The 24971-nt window shown below is 34.6% G+C and overlaps 1 protein-coding gene across 6 annotated transcripts in view; it reads right to left on the bottom strand.

Annotated features, from left to right (window-relative positions):
• Positions 1-24971, bottom strand: part of TEX9 (testis expressed 9) — a 198895-nt gene that overhangs the window by 20043 nt on the left and 153881 nt on the right. For 5 of the 6 annotated variants that reach the window (XM_057306139.1, XM_057306140.1, XM_044390971.3 and 2 more), the window contains 4 exons: positions 24135-24313; positions 21208-21290; positions 20619-20792; positions 9505-9639 (listed from right to left, as the gene is read on the bottom strand). In XM_057306139.1, coding sequence (XP_057162122.1) covers positions 9505-9639; positions 20619-20792; positions 21208-21290; positions 24135-24313 — 571 coding nt within the window. The remainder of the gene's footprint in view (positions 1-9504; positions 9640-20618; positions 20793-21207; positions 21291-24134; positions 24314-24971) is intronic. The other variant, XM_057306141.1, reaches the window with a different exon arrangement.

Here is a 24971-nt window from a genome sequence, read left to right as displayed (position 1 = left end):
TGCACTGCTGGTGAGAATGTAAACTGGGGCAGCCATTGTGGAAAACAGTATGAAGGTTCCTCAAAAGTTTAAAAATAGAAATACCATATGACTCAGTAATTCCACTACTCAGTATTCACCCGAAGAATATAAAAAGAGTAATTCATACGCATCTCTGTTTATTGCAGCGTTATTTAACCAAATATAGAAACAGCTCAAGCATCCATCAAGTGATGAAGGATAAAATAGAAGTGGTATAGAGGGCGCCTGGGTGGCTCAGTCGGTGAAGCATCTGCCTTGAGCTCAGGTCCTGATCCCAGGGTCCTGGGATCAAGACCTGCATCGGGCTCCCTGCTCAACGAGGCATCTGCTTCTCCCTCTGCCTGCTGTTCCCCCTGCTTGTACTCATTCACTCTCTCTCTCTGCCAAATAAATAAATAAATAAATTTTTTTTAAAAAAAGTGGTATATATATACACAATGATATATTATTCAGCCATAAAGAAAGAACGAAATCTTGCCATTTGCAACAATATGGATAGAGCTGAGAGAGTATAATGCTAAGTGAAATAAGTCAGTCAGAGAAAGACAAATACCGTATGATTTCACTCATATGTGGAAATTAAGAAACAAAATAAATGAGCATAGGGAAAAAGAGAGAGTGATTGAGAGAAAGAGAGAGAGAGAGAGAGACAAACCAAGAGTTAACTATAGAGAACTGATGCTTACCGGAGGCAAGGTGAATAAGGTGATGGGTGAAATAGGTAATGGGGATTAAAAAATACACTTTTCATGATGAGCACAGAGTAATGTATAGAATTGTTCAATCACTATATTGTATACCTGTAACTAATATAACCCTGTATGTTAACTATGTTGTAATTAAAAAAAAAAACACTTAACAAACAAACAAGAACAAATGCATTATATGTCCACAATGGAATTAATAGTAAGGCTCTAGTAAGACTGAGCAGGAAAATATGATGCAAATGACCAATATCAAGAATGGGGGAGAAAATGAAACCCATGAGAATGGGGGAGGAACATCACTATAGAGTCTACAGTTTTTCAAAGGACAATAAGGGAATAACAAAAAGAAGTGAGACATGAAACCATAAAAATAAATTTGACAACATAGATAAAATGGACAGATTCCTTGAAAAACACCCAAATCACCCAATAAGGTACAGGTAGTGTCCATACAGAATACTTCTGTATCTCTTAAAGAAAGTGAATTTGAAATTCAAAATATTTTCACATGAACTAAGGATGATTTTCCTTTATTTTGACAAGGTTAAATAAATTTTTTAAAAAAGAAAAGAAATCTGGTGAAGAATATGCCACAGGGACCATATGTAGCCCACAAAACTTAAAGTTGTTAGCTGGCCCTTTATAGAAAACGTATGCCTACCTTCGGCCTAGGTAGACTCCTAAGGATTCTAGAAAAAGTGACTTTAGCAAAGTTTCAAGATACAATTTGAATATATAAAAGTAAACTTTGTATTTCTCTATTTTAACAACAATTGGTAATTGAAATTTTAAAAATTCATAACATAAAGATTAAATACTAAGGGCTAAGTTTGAAAAAAACGTACAAGACCTGTATACTGAAAAAAAAAAAGTAGATATGCTCTATTCATGATGTGGGAAAAAAAGTATTGTTAAGATGTCACTTTTCCCCAAATTGATCCACAGATTCAATGCAACTCCAAGCAAAACTCCAACAGGATTTTTTGTAGAAATAGGCAAGGTGATTCTAAAATTTATATGGAAATGCATAGGACCTAGGATAGCTAAAGCAATTTCTGGAAAAAACAGAATCATACTATGAATAAAGTATGCTCCTTAGTTAATAATGATTAACTATACTAAATGTACCATACTAATGTATATGTCAGTTTCAGAGGAAACTATGTTTGAAGATTACAGAAATGCTCTGTACTAACTTTACAATTTTAATGTTAATCTAAAACTTCTAAAAATTAAACTTCATTAAAAATTCTTTTAAATGAGTAAAAAACTTGTTACAGATACTTCACCAAAGAAGGTATCTAGATTCTCCTGAACAACCAATAAATCAAAGAAGAAATCAAAGGGGAAATAAAACAGTATCTGCAGACAAACAAAAATGGAAACACACATACCAAAACTTATGGGATACAGCAAAAGCAGTTCTAAGAGGGAAGTTCATAGCAATAAATGCCTACATTAAGATACAAGATCTCAAATAAACTACCCCTATGACTCAAAGAACTAGAAAAAGAAGACACACTGAGCCCAAAGATAACAGAAGGAAGGATAAGACTGGAGCAGAAATAAATGAAATAGAGAATAGGAAAACAATAGAAAAGATGCAAAAACGAAGAGTTGTTTCTTTGAAAAGATAAAATTGAGAAATCCTTAGCTAGACTAACCAAGGAAAAAAGAGAGGTCCCCAAATCAGCAAAATTACAAATGACAAAGGAGACATTACAATTGCTATGACAGAAATACAAAGGATCATAAGAAACTACGGCAAACAACTGTATACCAACAAACTGGATGACCTAGACGAAATGGAGAAATTCTTAGAAACGTGCCACCTACCAAGACTAAATCAGGAAGAAATAGAAAATTTGAACAGATCAATTACTAGTAGGGAGATCGAATCAGTAATCAAAAATTTCCCAACAAAAGCAAAGCCCAGGTCCAGATGGCTTCACTGGTGAATTTTACCAAACGTTTAAATAATTATGCCAACCCTCTCAAGCTCTTCCAAAAAATCAAAAAGGCTTTATTTTACAAGGCCAGTACTATTCTGATAGGAAAGCCAGAAAAGGACACTATAAGAAAACTACACACCAATGTCCCTGATGAATATGGATGCAAAAATTCTCAATATAATACTAGCAGACAAAATTCAGCAGCACATAAAAGGATTATTCACCATGATCAAGTGGGATTTAACCCTGGGATGTAAGGATGGTTCAACGTAAACAAATTCATCCATGTTATATATCACAACGGAATAAAAGAAAAAAAGCTCATGATCATCTCAACACAGAAAAAGCATTTGACAAAAGTCAACATCCATTCATGATAAAAACTCTTAATAAATTAGGTTTAGAAGGAATGTATCTTAACATTTTAGAGGCCATATATGATAAGCTGCCATGGCTAACATCATACTTGATGGTGAGAGGCTAAAAGGGTTTCCTTTAAGACTAAGAACAAGACAAGGGTGCCCATTCTTACTATTCCTATTCAACAAAGTACTAGACACCCTAGCCAGAGCAGTCAGGCAGGAAAAAGAAATAAAAGCCATCAGAATTGGAAAGGAAGAAGTGTTTTTATTTGCATATGACATGATTTTATATATAGCAGCATTATTTATAATAGCCAAATTATGGAAGCAGCCTAAGTGTCCATTGATAAATGAATGGATAGAGGAGATGTTGTGCTCCTGAAACCAGGATAAATGAATGGATAGAGGAGATCATATACATGATAAAATATTATTCAGCCAAAAAAAGAACAAAATCTTGCCATTTGCAATGACAAGGATGGAGCTAGAGAGTATAACACTAAGTGAAACAAGTCGGTCAGACAAAGACAAATACCATATGTTCTCACTCATATGTGGAATTTAAGAAACAAAACAAAACCAAAAAAATGAGCAAAGGAAAAAAGACAAACCAAGAAACAGACTTTTAACTACAGAGAACAAACTGATGGTTACCAGAAGGGAGGTGGGTGGGGGGCTGGGTAAAATAGGCAATGGGGATTAAGGAGTACACGTGTGATGAGCACTGGATGATGTATGGAATTACTGAATCACTATATTGTAACTATCACCTATAACTAGTATAACACTATATGTTAACTATACAGGAATTTAAAATAAAAAAGAAAGAGGGGAAAAAAGAAAATTCTAAAGACACCAAGAAACTGTTAGATATAATCGATAAATTCAGTAAAGTTGCAGAATACAAAATTAACATTCAAAAATCAGTAGTGTTCCTATACACTAACAACAAATTATCTGAAAAAGAAATGATCTCATTTATAGCATCAAAAACAATAAAATACTTAGGAAAAACATAACTAAGGAGATGAAACACATGTACAATGAAAACTGTAAAATACTGATGAAGGAAATCGAAGATACAAATGAATGGGAAGAATCCTGTATTCATGGATTAGAAGAATATTGTTAAAATTTCCATACAACTAAAATGATCTATAGATTGAATGCAATCCCTATCAAGATTTCAATAGCACTTATTACAGAAGTAGGCAAAACAACCCTAAAATTTACATAGAACCACAGAAGACTCCAAATAGCCAAAGCAATCCTGAGAAAAAAGAACATAGTGGGAGGCATCACACTTCCTGATTTCAAGCTATATCATAAAGCTGTAGTATAGACCAGTGGAACAGAATCGAGAGCCCAGAAATTAACCCATGCACATACAGTCAACTAATATTTCACAAGGGAGCCAAGAATACTCAATGGAAAAGGATAGTCTTCTCAACAAATGGTACTGGGGAAATTGGATATTCACATGTAAAAGAATGAAAATTGGTTCCTATCTTACACCACTCACAAAAATTAACTTAAAATGGATTAAAGACTTAAATGTAAGACCAGAAACTCCTAGAAGAAAATACAGGAAAACAACTCCTTGAGATGAGTCTTGATTATGAGTTTTTGGATATGACACACAAAGCACCAGTAACAAAATGAAAAATAAGGGGGATTGCATCAAACTAAAAAGCTTCTGCACAGCAAAAGAAATGATCAACAAAAGAAACTGCAACCTACAGAATGGGAAAAAGTATTTGCAAACCATATCGCTGATAAGGGGTTAATATTTAAAGTATGTCCAGAAATCACATAACTCCACAGTAAAAAACTCCACAAATAATCCAATTAAAAAATGGGCAAAGGACCTGAAGATATTTTCCAAAGAAGATAGAATACAAATGGCTAACAGGTACATGAAAAGGTTCTCAACATCACTAATCATCAGGGAAATGCACATTAAAACCACAATGAGATATCACCTCATGCCTGTTTGAATGGCTATCATCAAAAAGCAAGACACAACAAACGATCCAGAGGATGTGGAGAAAAGGGAACACTTGTGCACTGTTAGTGGGATCGTACATTGGTAAAACCACTATGGAAAACAAATTCAGAGGTTTCTCAAAAACCTTAAAATGCAACTATCATATAATCCAGCAATTCCACTTCTGTGAATATATCCAAAGGAAATGAAAATACCACACCAAAGAGATATCTGCAACCCCATGTTCATGGCAGCATTGTCTACAATAGCCAAGACATGGAAACAACCTAATGTCCATCAATGGATGAATGGACAAAGACATTGTGGTATCAGTGGAATATTACTCAGCCACAAAAAGAAATCCTGCCATTCACAACATGGATAGATCTTGAGGGCATTATGCTAAGTGAAGTAAGTCAGACAGAGAAAGAAATACTGTCTGATCTTACACTTAAAAAAATCTTTTAAAAAATGCACAGAAAAACTGAAGCAGGAGTGGCAGGGGGCAGGAGGGGGGATTGGAGGAAGGTGGTCAAAACTTCCAGTTATAAGATAAAAAAGAACTAGAAATGTAATGTACAACATGATAACCATACTCAACTGCTGTATGGTATATGTGAAAGTTGTTAAGATAGTAGATTCTAAGAATCCTCAATACCAGGAAAAAAGCTTTTCTTATTTTTTTTGGTATCACTATGAGATGATGGATATTAAATAAACTTACCATGGTAATCAGTTCACAATATATGTAAATCAAATCATTACGCTATACACCTTAAAATACAGTGCTGTATGTCAATTAAACTGTATCTCAATAAAACTGGGGGAAAAGAAAATATCAAGATAACAAGCACATGAAGATGTACTCAATGGTCGTTAGGAATATGTAAAGTAACCGCAATAAGATACCATTAGTCACTCACCGGAACAGTAAAATGTAAAAGCCTGACTATATCAAATGCTGGTGAAGATATGGAACAGCTAAAACTTTCATATGCTGCTGCGGTGAATATAAATTGTCAGAACCATTTTGGAAAACAGTTTGGCAGTTGAATGTACATCTATAATAAAACCCAGACATTTAATTCTAGGTATTTACCCAAGAGAAATGAAAACAGATGTCTACACAAAGACATATGTGAATGTTCAAGGCAGTTTTATTTGTAATAGCAAAAACTGGAAACAACCCAAGCCCATCAATAAGGTGGTATTGTTTGGTATATTTATACCACGTGTAAAATTATTAGACGTGAACTGCTGTCATATGCAACAATGGGATGAATCTCAAGATGTTCCAAAATAACTCAATCTTCTTTCCCAACCTATTCCAGTGTATGGCACTATCTGGTTCTGAAAATTAAAAGTCAAATCATCCTCTCCAAAGCTCTCCTTTCCCACAATCCAGTCCATTACAATGTCCTAGTGATTTTTCTCTTCAATGTATTTTGATACTTGGTTTCTCTCCATTTTTACCACTATCAGTTTAGTCCAAACTACCTCATCATCTCTCACACCGCTACTCTTTTTTTTTTTTTTTAAAGATTTTATTTATTTACTCGACAGAGATAGAGACAGCCAGCGAGAGAGGGAACACAAGCAGGGGGAGTGGGAGAGGAAGAAGCAGGCTCATAGCAGAGGAGTCTCATGTGGGGCTCGATCCCACAACACCGGGATCACGCCCTGAGCCGAAGGCAGATGCTTAACCGCTGTGCCACCCAGGCGCCCCACACCGCTACTCTTATCCAGCCTCCATTCTTGCCTCCTTCCAATGAATTCTCCACACAACAAACAAAAATACTTTCCAGGTGAACATATGATCATGGCACGGTCTCCCCAACCTTGTTCAAAATAACCATGCAGTGGCTTTTTACTACTCCTTGGATAAAAGCCAAAATACTTAACATGGCCTAAAGGATCTAGACAGTTTGGCCTTTACCTATGTTTGAGGCCTCACTTTGCAACACTCCCTTACTTCCATCCCTGACTTTCACGACCTTGTCTTTTTTCCCACCACAGAGCCATTTTTTTTTTTTTTACATAGGATTCCTTCTGTCTACGACCTCTTCCTAGCAGATAACTTGTTAATATTATTCAGATCTTAGCTTAGAATTACATTTTTAAAAAAGCATTCCTTGACCTGGTTACCTGCTCAAAACACAGTTGCACCTCAGTTTTGCTTGATGAATTGTCTAAGTAACACACAGCTTCTCCACTACACAATGCATGATGACACAGACATTTTTTTTTTTTAAATCACTTTTATACCACCAGCCTCTAGTAAAGATCTGGCAGATACCTAGACGGACCTCATAAATATTTCTAAATGAATTAATGAAGAATTAGAAATTATGTGTTCCTAAATGAAATAACATGGACTTGGTGACACATTTTAAATGGACTACAAGCAAACCATCTAATCAAATGTCCTGTTTTTAAAAAGAATTCCAATTAAACCATCACATAGTGTCTTTCTTCTTTCCTTCCCGCAGTGTGTTCCAGAGGCAATTACTACATTCAAGGCACTGAGACATAGCAGTGAATGAGACAGTCAGGGGCCCTGCACTTATGCATCATCTGGTTTAACTTGACTGACTTTTCATTTCAAAAGTTACTCTAAGGCCAGATGACTTGTTTCCTAACCTCTATGGAGAATACATCATTTTTTAAAAAATAAATCCTTAACTTTCTCATCACTCTGAGGCAATCTTGTTCTATTTTATGGAAGACTTACTATTTTTTAAACATACAGACCTGAATAATTTTAATTATCTACCTAATTACATGTCTAATCAGAATGAGAAGCAAGGTACAAAGAATTAAAATGGAAAAAAGTATACCTCTACACAAAAAAACTTATATACAGACTAGACTACAAGGAAAAACTTAAGAGCATATGCTCAAAACGTCCTTCAAAGACAGAAGTTACAAATGAAGAAAAATAATTGAATAATCAAAAACTTACTTTTTCAGAAATCTGAAATAAGTTACATCTAAGAACTCTGATCTCAAGATGTCTACTTGATAGCACATAGTCACACAAAATGTTCTCCCACCGTGTTTAAACTGATCATCCATAAAGCAGACTTGGGATAAGAAATTTGCTAGAACATATTTGTTTTTACAGTGTTGATGGTTTTAAACTAAGTAATGAGGACTTGGTATGTCAATTTGCAAAATGGCTGACTAAGATTATTGTCACAGAAACAAGTTTTTCCTTCTACTTCTCTAGTGTGTATGCTAAAACAGAGATCACATCTACAACCAAGGATTAGCAAATCCTAACATATACAGGGTTATTCCATTTTATTTTCTTCAAAATCTCTTCAGAGTGAACCAAATTGGAAATATTCCAATAGCATGCTGGCAAGTTATAAAGATGGCTTCCTAACTTGTTCATTTAATAACTTCTATTAATAAATCCCCATCATCATACCATCATTGATGGCTCCTGAACAGGAACACAGTCTGATCACCCAGCATAGACTATCTCACAGAAGAGATCTCAAAACTTAGTCACTGTAACATATTTGCCTTTTTTAAACGTGCTGGAGGATTTATCAAGTTCAGTTTAGTTCTATGTCCTAATAAGTGTTACTAGTTTAATCCAAAATATATCATCTGTGTATGTAATGAAGGTGGCTCCTAACTTTATCATCCAAGTCACTGTTGAATTATTCAATATTGTCCCAAGGGAGAGATTCCAGTGGCGCATCACTTTAGGTTGACATAGAACCAAAAACCAACAGCCAGAATTTATAGAGTATACAAAATGGTTTTCACACACAATGATAGTTGAGCCTTCATTTATTCAACAGATAGTTCAGGAACTGAGTGCTAATTCTATGCCAATCATTGGGTAGATACTGCGATAAAACAGTGATCCTTCCAACTCTGTAACAGTGATTATCAAAATGTCATCTCAGAACCAGTGGCTGCAGCATCACCTGGGGAACTGCTATTAAAACTAGTTAAAACAGGCCTCACCCCAGATCTACTAAATCTGAAAATCTGGGGGCAGGGCCCAGCAAGCTATGTTTTAACAAGCCTTCCAGGTAATTCTGATGCATCCTCAAGTTCAAGAACCACTGCCTGCAAAGTAGCCCTTTGCATTCTATATTAGAAAAGCGAGGCTCAGAGAAGGAAACAGATTTGAGATACCAAAGAGACTTCTTCCTACCATTTATTCCCAGGGATTAGAAAAATGTCTGGCACATAACATGGGCACAAAGATTTGTTGGATGAAAAAATGACCGAATCCTCCAAAGAGTTGTGCTATCACCCAATTATGACTATAACCCAAGCAATATAATCCTAACTTCTTGAAGATATACATATCGATAATGAACACCCTTCTGAAAAGAGAAATGTTCACCATGACATCAAGAATTATAACTTAAAAACTAATTATTTTTGACTCTTGCATAAAAGAAGTTACCAAAGGTGACCACTACCAGAACTACTCAATTTTTATGTACCTTGTTATTTTGCCTTGATTTACTTAACTCCAATTTATACTTTTCTGCTTCTTCTAGAGCTCTATTCAACCGAACTTCTGTAGCACTTTGGTTACTGGCAGCCTGTTTTTGTAGTCTTCTTTTATTTTCTAATTCCTGCATGGCAAAAGATATATGGAACAATTATAAATATGTCACAAGTTCCCTCCATTACTCTGCAACATTGTCCATTTCCATATTCCTCGCTTTCTCCCAAATTTTACACACATTTACACACACACACCATAGGCTGGGGGCTGAGCACTGAATGACAGAGGTCTCAGGGAATTCTTACCCTGAATTGGTATTAGAAAGATATATCCTTAAAGAAGTAGTCATGAATTAGGCTTTCAAATTACTTTTTGTTTGGAATTTTCTATCTCTTTTTATATAGTATAGAGGTCCTCTATATTTATTTTATAAGCAACCCTTTGTACTATAGTTCTTCCTTTGGGAACCTCCCCAAAACAGCTATGTAAGGCACAAACTCTCATAAATACTGTGTTTGTATAAACCTAACAAAGTATATCATATAAGAAATATTTGTTAAAAACAGCATTCTACATTAGCCTTACAGGGAAAATCCCAACTCTGAGCAAAAACAACAGATCTTATGGATTCATGTTCCACATCTTGGGGTAGGTTTAGACTTGCATTTCTGCAAATATTCTAAGAGATGCTGTTGCAGAGAGTCTACAGAAGAAACAAACATGTAGGATAAACTCCAAACTACCATAATCTGGCACTATAATCTCGTCTCCTGCAAGATGTTACCTTCAGATAGGTCTCTCAAACAGCTATCATGTTTCTTGCCTTTAAGCCTCTGCTCATCTCAGCTCTTCCTTCTGCCCTGATCCCTCCTCCCTGCTCCTCATTTTCACGTAGTCAGCACCTATCCATCCTTTGAGACTCAACGAGGGGTGTACATGAGGGTTTTACCTCCTCCAAGAAGTCTTCCCTCATTATCTTCCTCATTCTCATCCCAGGCTGGATTAGGTGCCTTTTTCAGAGCTTCTATGACACCTTGACACACATATATCATAGTACCTGCTGTGCAGAACTGAAACTATCCATTTACTTCATTTTCCCCACAATTAATGTAAGCTCATTGAGGATAGAAACGTTCTTAATTTCTGTATTCCTGGAACTTTAGTGGCATAGAAGAAGCACTAATGACATGTTTACTCAACTGAATTTATTTTGTAATATTTAACTCACTCTTCTTTGCATCCCCTACAATGCCTAGTACAGAGCCTTATATACAACAGATATTCAATAAATATCATGGAATTGAAATGATGCAGTAAAAATGCAGTTGTCTGTTTTCTTCTTTCATAACTTTTTTTCCTCCTGGCTGTATCACTGTGTTTTATTTGAAAACTGATCTCCCTGGCCCTAAGTAATTAAGGGCGAAACAAAACAAAACACAACAAAACACATGCTGCTCTTTATGTGGGTTTTTAAACAAATCAAACTGTGTATGGATACCATCTGCCATCACCAGCCTTCTTCACAGCTTTGTGGGTGGTAGCTACAGTAAGAGCAAGCTTGATTTATTTCACTGTTCACATGGAAAAGGCAGAAATTCTCATTAGCTACAAAGTCCACAATTCTAGCTGCCTCATTTCAGCCTCTACTCATAAGAATATGAAAATAAATCTTTGCCTTTCTCTTTCTTGCTGGTGACTTTGTAACCTACTTCACAGAAAAATGAAAACCATCCAACACCACATTATGGTCCTCTACCCGTGAATCAATACAGCCCCCTTCCTGGGAGAAGTGATAAAGAAAAAAGGCATTAGAAAAGCAAAATACAAAATAAAGTATTCCTATATGAGCAAAATTTCCTTAGCTCCACTAAGGAAAAGGAAAACATTACCAAAAACTTGAAAACATTTCTGTTTTTAATCACACTCAAGTACTTTTTACAAAGTGCAGACAAGATACCAATATTTTTTATGAGAGAGCTTATAAGCTGAAAATAATAAAGTAAATCTATTGTTACCAAAAAAATTAAGCAGTTTACGTGTTGTTAGAAAAGAATTTTAGGAAAGATTTCAAGCCCTGGATTTTACATTAGCTTTAAAAGAAAAATCTAGATAGCCTAAAGAAATTAAAATCTCACTTTAACACTCAAATACTATGAGAGCCAATGAAAAATAATTTGCCATCCTAACTTCTAAAGCATTCATAAGGAACCAGGAGAACGCAAGAATAGAGACAGCTATGTATCGGTAGCCACAGCACTGACAAAATGGTAGCAAATGCTTTAAGAGTAACACAAACTGCCACAGTAATTCAGAAGAGGAATAATAAGATGACAAATAAATGATCAGGTAACGTTCTAGAAACAAATGGCTAAGGTACAAAAAGCAATAGACTTGGGAGTCAGAGAACCTATGAGCTGTGGTAGACTCAGTTTCCATATCTGAAATTGGTAGTAATGATATATACCTAATTACTTATTCATATTTATTGAGCACTTATTATGTGCCAGGTACTATTCTACATCAATGATGGGCACACAAAATTAAGAATATATACAATGGATAATTAAGTAGTGCATCATGAAACATACGCTGGGGGAGAAGGGAATAAAGAACTGGGCAGGAGGTGCAGATCTTTATAATAAAAACATATGACTACACACAACTATCATATGTATGTGATAGCAATTTGTAAACCATATAATATTAAACAAAAGTAAGGGCCATTAATACCATGGCTTTGCAGGACACATATAGGCAAAAATTTAAAAGCTTTCTTTGCAAGATAAGGACCTGAAGAAATTAAGAAAATGCTTTTGAGGAGTTCTGCTATGGAAACAAGAAAGAACAAAAGCATCTTTAGGAAATGATACACATCTCAATTTTAGCTGGAGTGAAAGATAAAGAGAGAGCAGACTTTTTTTTTTTAAGTGAGTTACTAAGGATAAGCATATTTGTGTGACATAATCCATGATCAGAGAAACTTATGGAGTGCACCTACTGACTTCAATTTGACCAAAAAACAAAACAGAGATTAAGGCTTCCACCCATGATGAAATAAAAACCTAACATAAAAACATATTGTAAACAACTAAAAAAATAGTCAAAACATGTTAAATAACTATTTAGAGATAAAGGAAAACAGTAGGATTATGATGCCTGAGAAAAGAGAAATAAATGGAGTAGTCCTACAACCACCCTAGCATTCTGCCTGGAGGCAATATCCACACTGCGGGTATAAGGAGGAGAAAATACAAACAGAGCCAAGGTCTGCTGAGCTGAGACAGAGATGGAAGCTGGAGGAGACTGAGGCAGCTGGAATTTCTGAGAAGGGTTCAAATAAGGAGGAACTCCATTAGGAGGGAGCTTCAGGAATCTACACAGGATAGCTTTTGAGTATACTGAGGACTCGGCCACACCTAGTGGCCACTCTAGACACACCCCAGCCAAACTTAAAAACAGGCCTCAAAAGGACTAAACTGGCAAATAACTACCTGTGTTCAAAGAGCACATTAAACACAGATACTCAACAATATAATGTTGTTCACAATGTCTAGCATCTGGTATAAAATCACTAACTAAGCCAAGAAGCAGGAAAATGTGATTGATATCCAGAAGACAAAGTCAATAGAAACAAATCCATAAAAGAGAAATATGATGGATCCAGCAGACAAGACTGTCAAAACAGCTATTTTAATTATGCATGTTAATGTAATGAGGACATCAATTGAGAATATAAAAGAGAATCAAATGGAACTTCTACAGATGAATAATATATCAAAATGAACATTTCACTGGTTAAGAGCATATTAGACACTGCAAAGATCAGTGAACTATTGAAGACAGCAATAGAATCTATCCAAATAAAAAATATAAAGGAAAAAAAGGTTAAAAACATCAGTGACCTAATATCACTGATATATTATCAGTGGGATAATATCAAGTGGTCAAACAAAAGTATAATTGAAGTTACAGGTTGGGAGAGGGAAAGATGGGGTACAGAAAAAATACCGGAAGAAATAACGGCCAGAATTTTCCAAATTTGATGAACACTATAAACCCACAGATTCAAAAAGTTCAAAAAACTTCAAGCAGAATAAACACTCCCCACACAAAACTGAGAAAACACATCATTATGAAATTGCTGCAAACCAATAACAAAGAGAATGTCTTAAGAGCAAAGATAAAAGATACAAAAATACAAGGGTAGAAAGAAAAGAATTACTGTGAACTTTTTGTCAGAAACGACATAACCCAGAGGACAATGGGATGATACCTTTAAAGTGTTAAAAGAAGACAGAAACTTTTGATTAATAATTCTGTATCTAGTGAATATCCTTCAAAAATTTAAGGGGGTTCAAACACACACAAGTGCACACAAAACTGGTGAATCCGAATAATGCCTGTGGATTATACCAATGTCAGTTTTCAGGTTTTAATACTGTACTATTATTATGTTAGATGCTATCAAATACGGAAACTGAGTGAAGGGTCCACAGGACCTCTATTATTTTCACAGCTTCCTGTGAATCTGTAATTTTCAAAATAAAAAAAATTTAAGTAAGGAAAAATACAGTCTTTTTTCAAGGAAACAAATACAAGGAATCAGTGACTAGCAAACTGGCACCACAAAGATTGAAAGGGTAGTCATTTCAAGCAGGCATATAGAAAAACAGATCTAAAGAATGAAGACTATGAGAAATGGCAAATATAAAAGGCATTTTCATATGTTAAGCTCTTTAAAATATAACTATTTAAAGAATTATTGTGGGATTTATGACATTAGAAGTAAAAGCATAAAGGAAAGGAGGCAGAAATAGAATATACTATTGTGAGGGTCTCATATGTGAAAGAATATAACATGATTTGAAGGTAGACTGTGATATGGTAAATATGCTTTTTGTGTTTTATGTAATATAATTTATGCATGTAAATATATTTTATGTTTTTTGAGCTAAATGTAACATAAAAATATAAGAGACATAGCCAACAGTGGAGAAAAAAGCAAAATACTAAAAAATAATTCAGAAGAAGAAAAAATAACAAAGGTTAGAAAAAAATAAGAAACAGCAAGATGATAAATTAAAACCCAAACATCATTGCATTAATGTAATTGGTCTGAACATGCCAGTAAGAGAGAGAGACCATTGAAGTGGATGAAAAAGCAAAACCCAATTATATACTGGCTACAACAAACCCATTTGCAATATAAAGGCAGATAAAAAGTAAAAAGTTGAAAAAAGATATACCAAGCAAACATGAAGTATAATAAGGCTGGAATTACTACACTAATATCAGACAAAGTAAGTAGACTTTGGAAAAAGGAATGTTATTAGAGATTTTTAAAAAGTATTTCATAATTACAAAGAAGCATTAATCAAAAACACTATAATCCTATATATGCAGCCATCCAAAATAGAGACTAAAAATACATAAAGCCAAAACTGATATAACTGAAAGGAGAAATAGACAAATCCACAATTCTAGTCAGAAATTACAGCACCAGCACCTCTCTCTCAATAACTGACAGAACACTTGAACAACACTATCAACAAATTTGCCCTAATATTTACAGAACACTCCATTCAACACAGCATACTATATATTCTTTTCAAATTACATGAAGTATTCACCAAAAGAGGCCAAATGCTGGTCTGTAAAACTACTCAAGACAAATTTTAAAAGAATGAAATCATAAAGTATAGGTTCTCACACCACAAAATTAAATTAGAAATTAACAGAAAGACATAAAAAATCCCCAGTTATTTAGAAATTAAACAATATACTTCTCAATAATCCTAATGGTCAAGATAAATCATGAAGAAAATTAGAAAACACTTTGAACTTAATAAATATAAAAAGACAACATCAAAATTTGTGGAATGCAGATAAAGCAGCACTTAGAGGAAAATTTATAGCTTTAAAATGCTTATGTAAGAAGAAAAGTAGAAAATCAATTGTCTAAACTTATACCTTAAGAATCCTGAAAAGAAATTAAACCCAAATAAGGATGAAGGAAGTGCTAAAGGGTAGAAATCGATGAAATAGAAAACTGACAAAAGAACAGAGGAAAGTCAATGAAGCTAAATAACGGATCATGGGCAGTTAAATGAAATTGGTAAGTATCTAGATGGACTGATAAAGAAGAAAAGAGAGAAGAGACAAATTATTAATATCAAGAGTGAGATAGGTGTCATTATTACAGATCAAGAAGGCATTATAAATATAATAAAGGAATATTAAGGATAAATTTATGCCAACAAATTTGATAACTTAGATGGGATGGAAAAATTTCTTAAAAAACACAAACTACCAAAACTAACTCAAAAATAAAAAATAAAAATAGACTCATCCACTAAATAAACTGAATTGATCATTAGAAGCCTTCCAAAAAGAAAATTCCCCTCCACATGGTTTTGTTGATGACTTATATCAAACATATAGATCAATGTAGCAGAACAGTCTAGAAATAGACCCACATATATGGTCAATTAATTTTCTACACAGGTGCCACGGTAATTAAATTGAGAAAGAATATTTTCAACAAATGCTAATTGTATGAAAAATAAATGCTGACCCTTATTCTCATGACATATAAACAAAATTAACTTAAAATAGATCACAGATCTATTCATGTACTATATATGTGTGTGTACACACACACACACATACACACACACACACACACAAAGGCTAAAACCATAAAACTCCTATAAGAATACATGAAGATTTTCTCCCATGGGGTGGGCAAAGATTTCTTGAAAAAAGCACAAACTAGAAAATAAAATAAAATAAAATAAAATATTGGAATTCATCAAAATGTAAAACTCTTTCGAAAAACAGTGTTAAGAAAATAAAAAAGCCAAGTAAGATTGGAAGAAACTATTCACTAAATATTCTAGCAAAAGAATTATATAAGGAAACATAAGGAACTCCTACCTCAACTCAATACTTTTTTAAATGGGCAAAAGGTTTGAACAGATCAATAGTCATAAAGGAAATACAAATTAAACCATAATGAGATACTAATCTTCTGCCCCCCTAAAATAGTTAAAATTCAAAAGATTGACAATACCAAGTGCTGATGAACTGGACCAACTGAAACTCTCATATATTGCTGGTGGGAATGAAGATGGTACAATCACTTTGGAACAGTTTGACAGTTTCTTATTAAGTTAAACATACACTTTTCATAATACCCAGAAATTCTACTCTTAGGCATTTATCCAACATCATGAGTCATATTGGATGTGCATGTACAAAAACGTGTCTATATAAAAATTTGTATATGAAAATTCATAGTGGCTTTGTTTCTAACAGTCCAAAGTTGGAAACAACTCAAATGTCTTCCCACTGATGAACAAATAAACAAAATGCAGTACTACATAAACAAAGACTACTCAGCAAAATAAGGGAATGAACCAAAAAATATGCAACAACGTTAATGAATTTCAAAATCATTATGCTGAACAAAAAAAGCTAGCCATAAAAAAGCACATACTTATGATTCCATTTATATGAAATTCTAGAACAGGGAAAACTAGTCTGTAACGAAGGAATGCAGATCAGTGTTTGGGCCATGGTTGGAGGATGCAGATTTAGGGGAAGGAAGACAAAGGAAATTTGGGGGAGGTGATAGAAATTTTATCTGGATTGCAGTGGTGGTTATAGGAATATACTATTTTGTCAAAGCTCAATGAACTGCACAATTAAAACAAGTATATTTAATTGTATTTATTTCTCAATAAAACTGATTTTAAAAAGATCATTATTTTTCATGACACATCCCTAAAACAGATCATTAACTGAAAAACAAAATTCAATGCTGAAATAAAATGTTTTCTGTCTTTATATTTTAGAAATGGCTCTACCTGTTAGTGTAAGTTAATATGCATAGTTTTTTAAATAGTTCGCTTTTATAGGTGTGTTTTTAGAGATATATGGTGAGCAGAATTAGCAAAAAAAAAAAAAAAAAAAAAAAAAAAATCAATCTTGAGCTCCACATAACCCATGAGAGCTGTTACACCTCTCTTCCTGGTAGGTAGGTAAGAATTCAAGATGCGAAGTTCAGAGCTAATGAAAGTCACTATAAAAATCTTCAGATAGTCAATGTATCCTAACAGCGTAGAACACTCAATGTGAATCAAAGGTTTCAAATATTTAACTCTAAACGAGATTTTGGAATAGCTGTGTGTTAAAGACCACTTAATTTTGAGGGGCTGGAGAAAGAGTCTACGTGATTTGTAGGAAGAACACACACTTTGGGGATCAGACAAACATGTGCTCTGCCACTACCTGTATGACCCTGGGCACTTCGTTTAACCTCTCAGATTCAGTTTCTCTTTCTGTAAAATGTTTTGCCTGACACACAGAACTCAAAAAAATGTTAGTTCCACTTCTGCCCATACAGAAGTAGAGTTATAATCAATGTAGTCATTTGAGAACATTAATCTATTGATAGAGTACGAGATAAAATGGATGAGGAAAAGAGAAAGGACATAAGATAACCAGTGAGAAGGATTCAGAAATAAGATAATAATAGCTTGAACCAAGAAGGGGCAATGGAAATTAAAAAGAAAAAATGAATGCAAAACATTTGAAGAATGCACAGAATGGGTATAAAGGCCAAGAACAAGAGAATCAAAGATGTAGGCAACGTTTCAAGGTTATGTGAAATGACAATGATGATAATACCAGAAACTTGGTTGCATGATGACAAATGATAAAGTAAAATGACAAATAAAAACACTGGTTTCCCAGATACAACAGTTTTTTTCTTACAACATTTGTCTATATTTTTTAGACCAACATATGAACCACATATATAATTTTAAATTTTCTCGTAGCCACCTTAAAAAGAAACAAGTAAAATTAATTTTAATACTATATGTCCCTTATCCCAATATATCTAAAATATTTTAATATGTAATCAATATAAAAATATTTTTTTATTCTTTATTAAGTCTTCAAAATCTGGTATTTATTTTAAACTGACAGCATGTCACAATTTGGACTAACCACATATAGTGAGCTACCATATTGGATAGCACTGGCTTACACTATTAGATACTATAATTAACTTTGATTTCCAGATATATAGGTAATCAAAATGTGGTATATCCATTCAATGTTACACTACTCAGTAATGAAAAGGAACAGACTACAACATGGATTAACCTCAATTGCCTTATGCAAGTGAAAAAAACCGACTCCAAAGCCTACTAAGTGACTCTATGTGATTCTACTTACATGACATTCTGGAAAAGGCCAAAACATAAGAACCAAGACCAGATCAGTGGTTGCCTTAGACTGGAAGTAGTAGGAGGACTTGACTAAATTCACAAGGGAATTTTTAGGGATGGTGGAACTGGTCTGTATCTCAATTATGGTGATAGTTATATGACTATGTATTTGTCAAAACTCACAGAACTGTACACTTAAAAAGGGTGATTTACTATACACAAATTTTATCTCAATAAAGCCAATGTTAGGACATTTATTATCAGAAGATAATGCTAATTATATAAGACCAAAATGGTCAAAAATATGCTCTTAAATGAACACACTAAAGAAAAACATAGTAATAAAGGCATAATTTCTTACTCCCTATCTTATATTACATAATTTCTACCATTAAGTCTTACAAAGTAATGCCATACAGTATGTTTTATTTTTATTATCTCATTTGTACATTCATATACATTTTTTAATGGGATAGCTTATTTAAAATATATTTTCCCCTTAGATTTGCCAGCAAAAGCACAAACAACCAAAGAAAAATTAGATACACTGGACTTCAACATTAAAAAATTGTGTGCTTCAAAGAACTGTAAAGAAAGTGGAGAAACAACCCAAAGGATAGGAGAGGTATTTAGAAATCATATATCTGATAAGGGACTTGTATCTAAAATATATAAAAACATTTACTACTCAATAATTTAAAAATCCTAATTTAAACAATGGGCAAAGGATCTGAACAGACAATTCTCCAAAGAAGATACAAATGGCTGATAAACATATGAAAAGATGCTCGACATTTTTCGTTATCAGAGAAATGCAAATCAAAATGACGAGATAACCACTTGACGTGAGTAGAATGGCTATAACCAAAAAGTCTATCGTGTCGGTGAGGATGTGTAGAACGTGGAACCCTCACACACTACTGGTGTAAATGTACAAATGGTACAGCTAGTTTGGAAAACAGCTGACGGTTTTTCAAAAGGTTAAACACTGGGTTACCATATGATCCAACGATTCTACTCTGAGGTATATACGTAAAACAAATGAAAACATGTCCACACAAAAACTTGTATGTTAATGTTCACAGCAGCATTATTCAAAATAGCCAAAACGTGGAAATAACACAAACGTCCATCAACTGATAAACAGATGTGTTACAGCCATACAATGAATATTACTTTAAAAAAAGGAATGAAGTACTGACCGATATGTACTACAACATGGATGAACCTCAAAAACACTCTTAAACAAAAGATGTCAGTCACAAAATACCTCACATTGTATGATTCTATACATATGAAATGTCCAAAATATCCAAATCTATCAACAGAAAATAGATTAGAAGTTGCCTAGAGCTGGAGGGGAATGGGAAGGAGAGATGGGGTACAGTGACTAAAGGGTATGGAGGGTCTTTTTTGGGGTGACGAAAATGTTCTAAAATTGATCATGGCGACAGCTATAAAACTCCTGAATATATTATAAGCCACTGAACTGTGTACTTTAAAAGAGTGATTTGTGGGGCGCCTGGGTAGGCACAGCGGTTAAGCGTCTGCCTTCGGCTCAGGGCGTGATCCCAGCGTTATGGGATCGAGCCCCACATCAGGCTCCTCCGCTATGAGCCTGCTTCTTCCTCTCCCACTCCCCCTGCTTGTGTTCCCTCTCTCGCTGGGAGGGAATCTTTAAAAAAAAAAAAAGAGTGATTTGTATTCTATGTGAATTATATTTCAATAAAGCTATTAAAAATATTCTTATATGGTAGAAGGCTTTTTAGTAAATACTAACAAAATAACTAAACAAACAAAAGTGGTGCCCACACAATGTTTTATAGTCTCTTTAACTTTAGGTCCAGAAAAATAGCAAAATTATTACCTTTTCTACTGAAGACAGCTGTTGCTGTAATCCATCACATTTTTTATTTAGCTCTTCAAAAAGAGTTTTATATTTTTCTGTTTGAGACTGTTGCAAATTAATTGTTCGCTGTTGTCTTGCACAATCTTCTTCAAAGTTTTTTATTTGAGACTTTAAATCCTGAATTTCATTTTCCTATCGTTAGGAAATTAGAGATTATGTGAAAAAATGCACAAGGTTTGGTATCACAACAAAAAGCAGAAAACAAAAAGGAGCTTCATGTGATTTGAGATATTTATATTCACTTTACAAAGAAAAACTGCATTCCATTTTCATCTTCAAAAATGGAAGTCAGATGTTTTATTTCTGTTTAATAGCTTACATTTGTAAATTTTATACAGAAGATTCTAACTGCTAACAAGTATTTAATATTCTTTAGCTCAGTGAAAACTCGACATCTCAAAACAGAATAGAATTCAGTATTTGCATATAATTTTTTAATTCAAAATTTAACTGTAAATTACATGTCCATGAATATATTTTAAAAATAACTGAAACTGCTCCTAAAATATCTCTGAATATCAGAGCATTTATTTTGAGAGGTTTTTACCTTTTTATTACATTCGTATACAACATTATCCAATTCCTCCTGCATAACACGGAGTTTGGCCTTTAGAAATCTGTTCTGGGCTTCTGCGGATTGAAATAATTACATTTATTGTCTTTCACTGAATCTAAGATGCCATCGATTGCAAGACAGACCATTATTTTAGGAGGAAAACAATGTTCAAGATGGGGAATTTATCCGGAGATCCCTGTCTGAGAACACTGAAGACACTAAATACCCATACTATAAAGAGAAATGAAATACAAATCCACCCAACAGAGAGGAACTGCTCACATCTTAACCTGGAACTGAGTAAAGAAGAGAAAAACAACAAATACCTCTCCTGAGAATTTGAACCACAAGCCAGTACTCATGTTAAGTCTGTAGACTGAATTTGTCTTTACCAATGTGGTCCAAAATACCTCAGTCAGAATTTAAAGTGGTTTCAGGTTGATAACGTCCCAGGTCTGTTTGGCAGAAACAAACATAAAACCTCTCTAGCAGAAACTCAACTTCAATCTCAGCCACTGTGATGATAAAATACCAGTGACTGTAACACATATCCTGATTTGACGGAAGTTAAAATGTAGCGTACGTGCCTTAGAAGCCAATAAATACACTAATACCTTACTGCTGAAGCTTTCTCCCACAATCCCTAAGATCCGCCTTTGGTATTTCATTGCTACCTAAAATTCTTTATCCAATGATATCAGCAGTAAATCTTTGATGTCTCGAGAACTATATAAGTAAATAAAGTGAGAAGTGAACTTAGAACTCACTCTATAATTCATTCAATCATTTATCCAAAAAATATATATTCTCTATAATGTTCCAGGCATAAGACAAGCTTTGCCTTCATGGATCTTACCTTAATTAAACACCCTGAATTGTCTCTGAGAAGTCACTAGGATATATCTTAACAGAGCAAAAAACATTTCTACGCATACTTCCGCTCCAAAGCTCTTCTTACTAAATGCTCCCAGTGTTACCACGGAGCTGATCAACGATGACTGGCTCTAACCCAGCTAGACCTCTCTAGCCTCAAATCTCCTTCAAGCCTCTCATGTCACTCCAGGTTAGCACAGGATAGAAGGGAAATGATACATTTAAAAATGTGAAGTTTGCAGTAGCTGGTCTCTAAGGAGAAAGGAGGAAGAATGGGAGCATGACTTCGTCCATCTCTTTCTCTCCCCCAACTAACCTCAGTGTTGCCAAGGAGCCAAAGGCTCTCACTTCTGCAGGCCCATAGCATTAACCTCCCATCCCCATCTCCCTCTGCCTTTAGTCTTACAGAGCAGTATGTGCTACTAAGCTACTTTTTGATCTTTTCCTCTTGCCTGTCCAGCCATTCAGGCAATCATCTGGAATAAAAGAGAATAAAAGAGAACTCCCCCAGAAGGGAAGATACCTTGGCCAAAGAGTCTGGAAAGGGAAGGCAGGGAGGCAAAGTGGTAGGAGGTGATTTCAGCAACAAAAAGAAAGTAGCAATTTAAGGTAGTCTGTTTGTACTGGTTCTATGTATCCAGAAGCAGGAATATTCTAACAGGGTCATTGGGTGACTGTGTACTCAAGAGCAGTCAATGTGTGACCACTGTGTCCTTGAAGGCATCTTGACAGAGACATAGAGGCAACTTCCTGCTTCACTTACCTTCTCTTCTGAAAAGTACCCCCAGAAAGCTAAGTCAGGAAATATAATAAATTCATAAATGAATTGCTCCTCACGACTAACTAGCATGCAGCACAATAATCATTACACACATAAACTGTTATGGTTCTCACAGAATCAAGAGAATTTTAAAGGTAAATCTTATGACTGTCTCATACAAACTGCTAAATTCTGAAATGAAGGAACTGCTGTGAGAGAGAGGCGAAATAGCTTGCCTGGAGTCACAACTGTAGTTCAGTATTAACCACATTCAACTTCACTCAATTGTCTTAGTCTTTGTTTATAAAAGCATAGGTGGCTCCTCATAAACTCAACAGTTCTAGAGGCATTACTGGTAACTAAATGCTGTTTTTAGATGATCTGAACTTAGTATTATTTTTCAAAGTGATATGCAGAGAAGGAGTTTATAAGAAAGAAAATTACATTCATTAGAAAACTAATGTGATTATTTTAACTGATGCCTTTTAACATGCACTAAGTAGACTACAGTATCAATAAATGAAAGAAATTCAAAGAAACATTGGGTTTTAAAAATTATTGTAATGTGGGATGCCTGGGTGGCTCAGTTGGTAAAGTGTCCGACTCTTGATTTTGGCTCTGGCATGATCTCAGGGTTGTGAGATGGAGCCCTGCATTGGGCTCCGTGCTGGGCATGAAGCCTGCTTAAGATTCTCTCTCTCCTTCTCCCTTTGCCCCCCCCACCAAAATTATTTTAATGTTTTAATGATAAGCTGTGGGGCATTTTAACCTTAGTTGAAAAGTGGTCAATGAAACCAATACCATATGGTCCTTTTTTTTTTTCTTCAAGATTTATTTATTGACGGGGGTGCCAAGGGAGAGGGAGACAATCTCAAGCAGACTCCCTGATGAGTAGGGAGCCCGAACAGGGCTCAATCCCACTACCCTGAGATCATGACCTGAGCTGAAATCAAGAGTTGGACGCTTAACTGACTGAACCATCCAGGCGCCCTCTAAATAGTCTTTTTTTTTTTTACTTTTTATAATGGAAAATGTCAAACATATATAAAAGTAGAGAGACGATGTCAATGAAAAACCACTTTCCCATCACCCATTTTCAACAATTATTGACTCAAAACCAAGTTTCTTTCATCTGTAATTCTACTCACTCCTTCTACCACAATGTCCCACTAGATGATTTTGGAACAAATGCAAGATATCACAATACATTTTTTAAATGCAAGAAAAATAGTTCCAAATATCTTTTTCTAAGTAATTGTGATGTAAGGATAAAAATAAAATTTACCTGTTCCAATGTCATTACTGACACCACAAAAAATATCATCATCTATATAATCAGGCAAACCTTCTTCCTCCAGTTGCCCTTCAATTTTGCTAATCGTTTTTGCAAGAGAAAAGTCTGAGAAATCCTCTGGAATAGCAACATCGTTGGCAGTCTGTACATCAGAGTATTTCAGTTTTATACTACAAATAAACACACACACACACACACATACATATGCATATATTACATACAATACCAATATACAAAGGAGATATGACTTTTTTATTCAAATAACAAAGCAGATCAAAATTATTAATTTTAAATTTATGATGAAATCTACAAATGATACTTCCAAGGATGATATTATAAAAGACTTAGTTGAGTTTCAATTTTTATGAACCACGCAGCTACAGAGCTAGGGAAGGCTTATGAAGCCAGTTTGTCTAGACATGGCCTCCAAACAAGTAAACGTCAAAACTAAGAGTACTGAACTTAGCCGCCTGTGTCAAATCCACACTGTGGCTTTTAAATTACATGCTGCTGAAGAACTGTAAAAAGTGATATTGCTTCTAGACAGAACTCTGCAAACACTTCAGAATAATACCTCTTAAGAAAAAACCTAGAGTGAACAGTTATTAGCTCAATCAAAATCAACTCTTTTTTCTACCTAATGAAAAACATTCTAACCAGAATCAAAGTCAACCAAAAAATTAGATTTGATTTTCTTAATAAGGGAAGAAATATGAAATAAAAGTCACTGGTAGGGGCGCCTGGGTGGCTCAGTCGTTAAGCGTCTGCCTTCGGCTCAGGGCGTGATTCCGGCGTTATGGGATCGAGCCCCACATCAGGCTCCTCCGC

The sequence above is a fragment of the Ursus arctos genome, unplaced genomic scaffold, assembly GCF_023065955.2.
Source record: "Ursus arctos isolate Adak ecotype North America unplaced genomic scaffold, UrsArc2.0 scaffold_36, whole genome shotgun sequence".
Classification (NCBI taxonomy): Eukaryota; Metazoa; Chordata; class Mammalia; order Carnivora; family Ursidae; genus Ursus; species Ursus arctos.
Note: the sequence above shows the minus strand (reverse complement) of the source record. Positions and strands in the feature narration are given on the sequence as shown.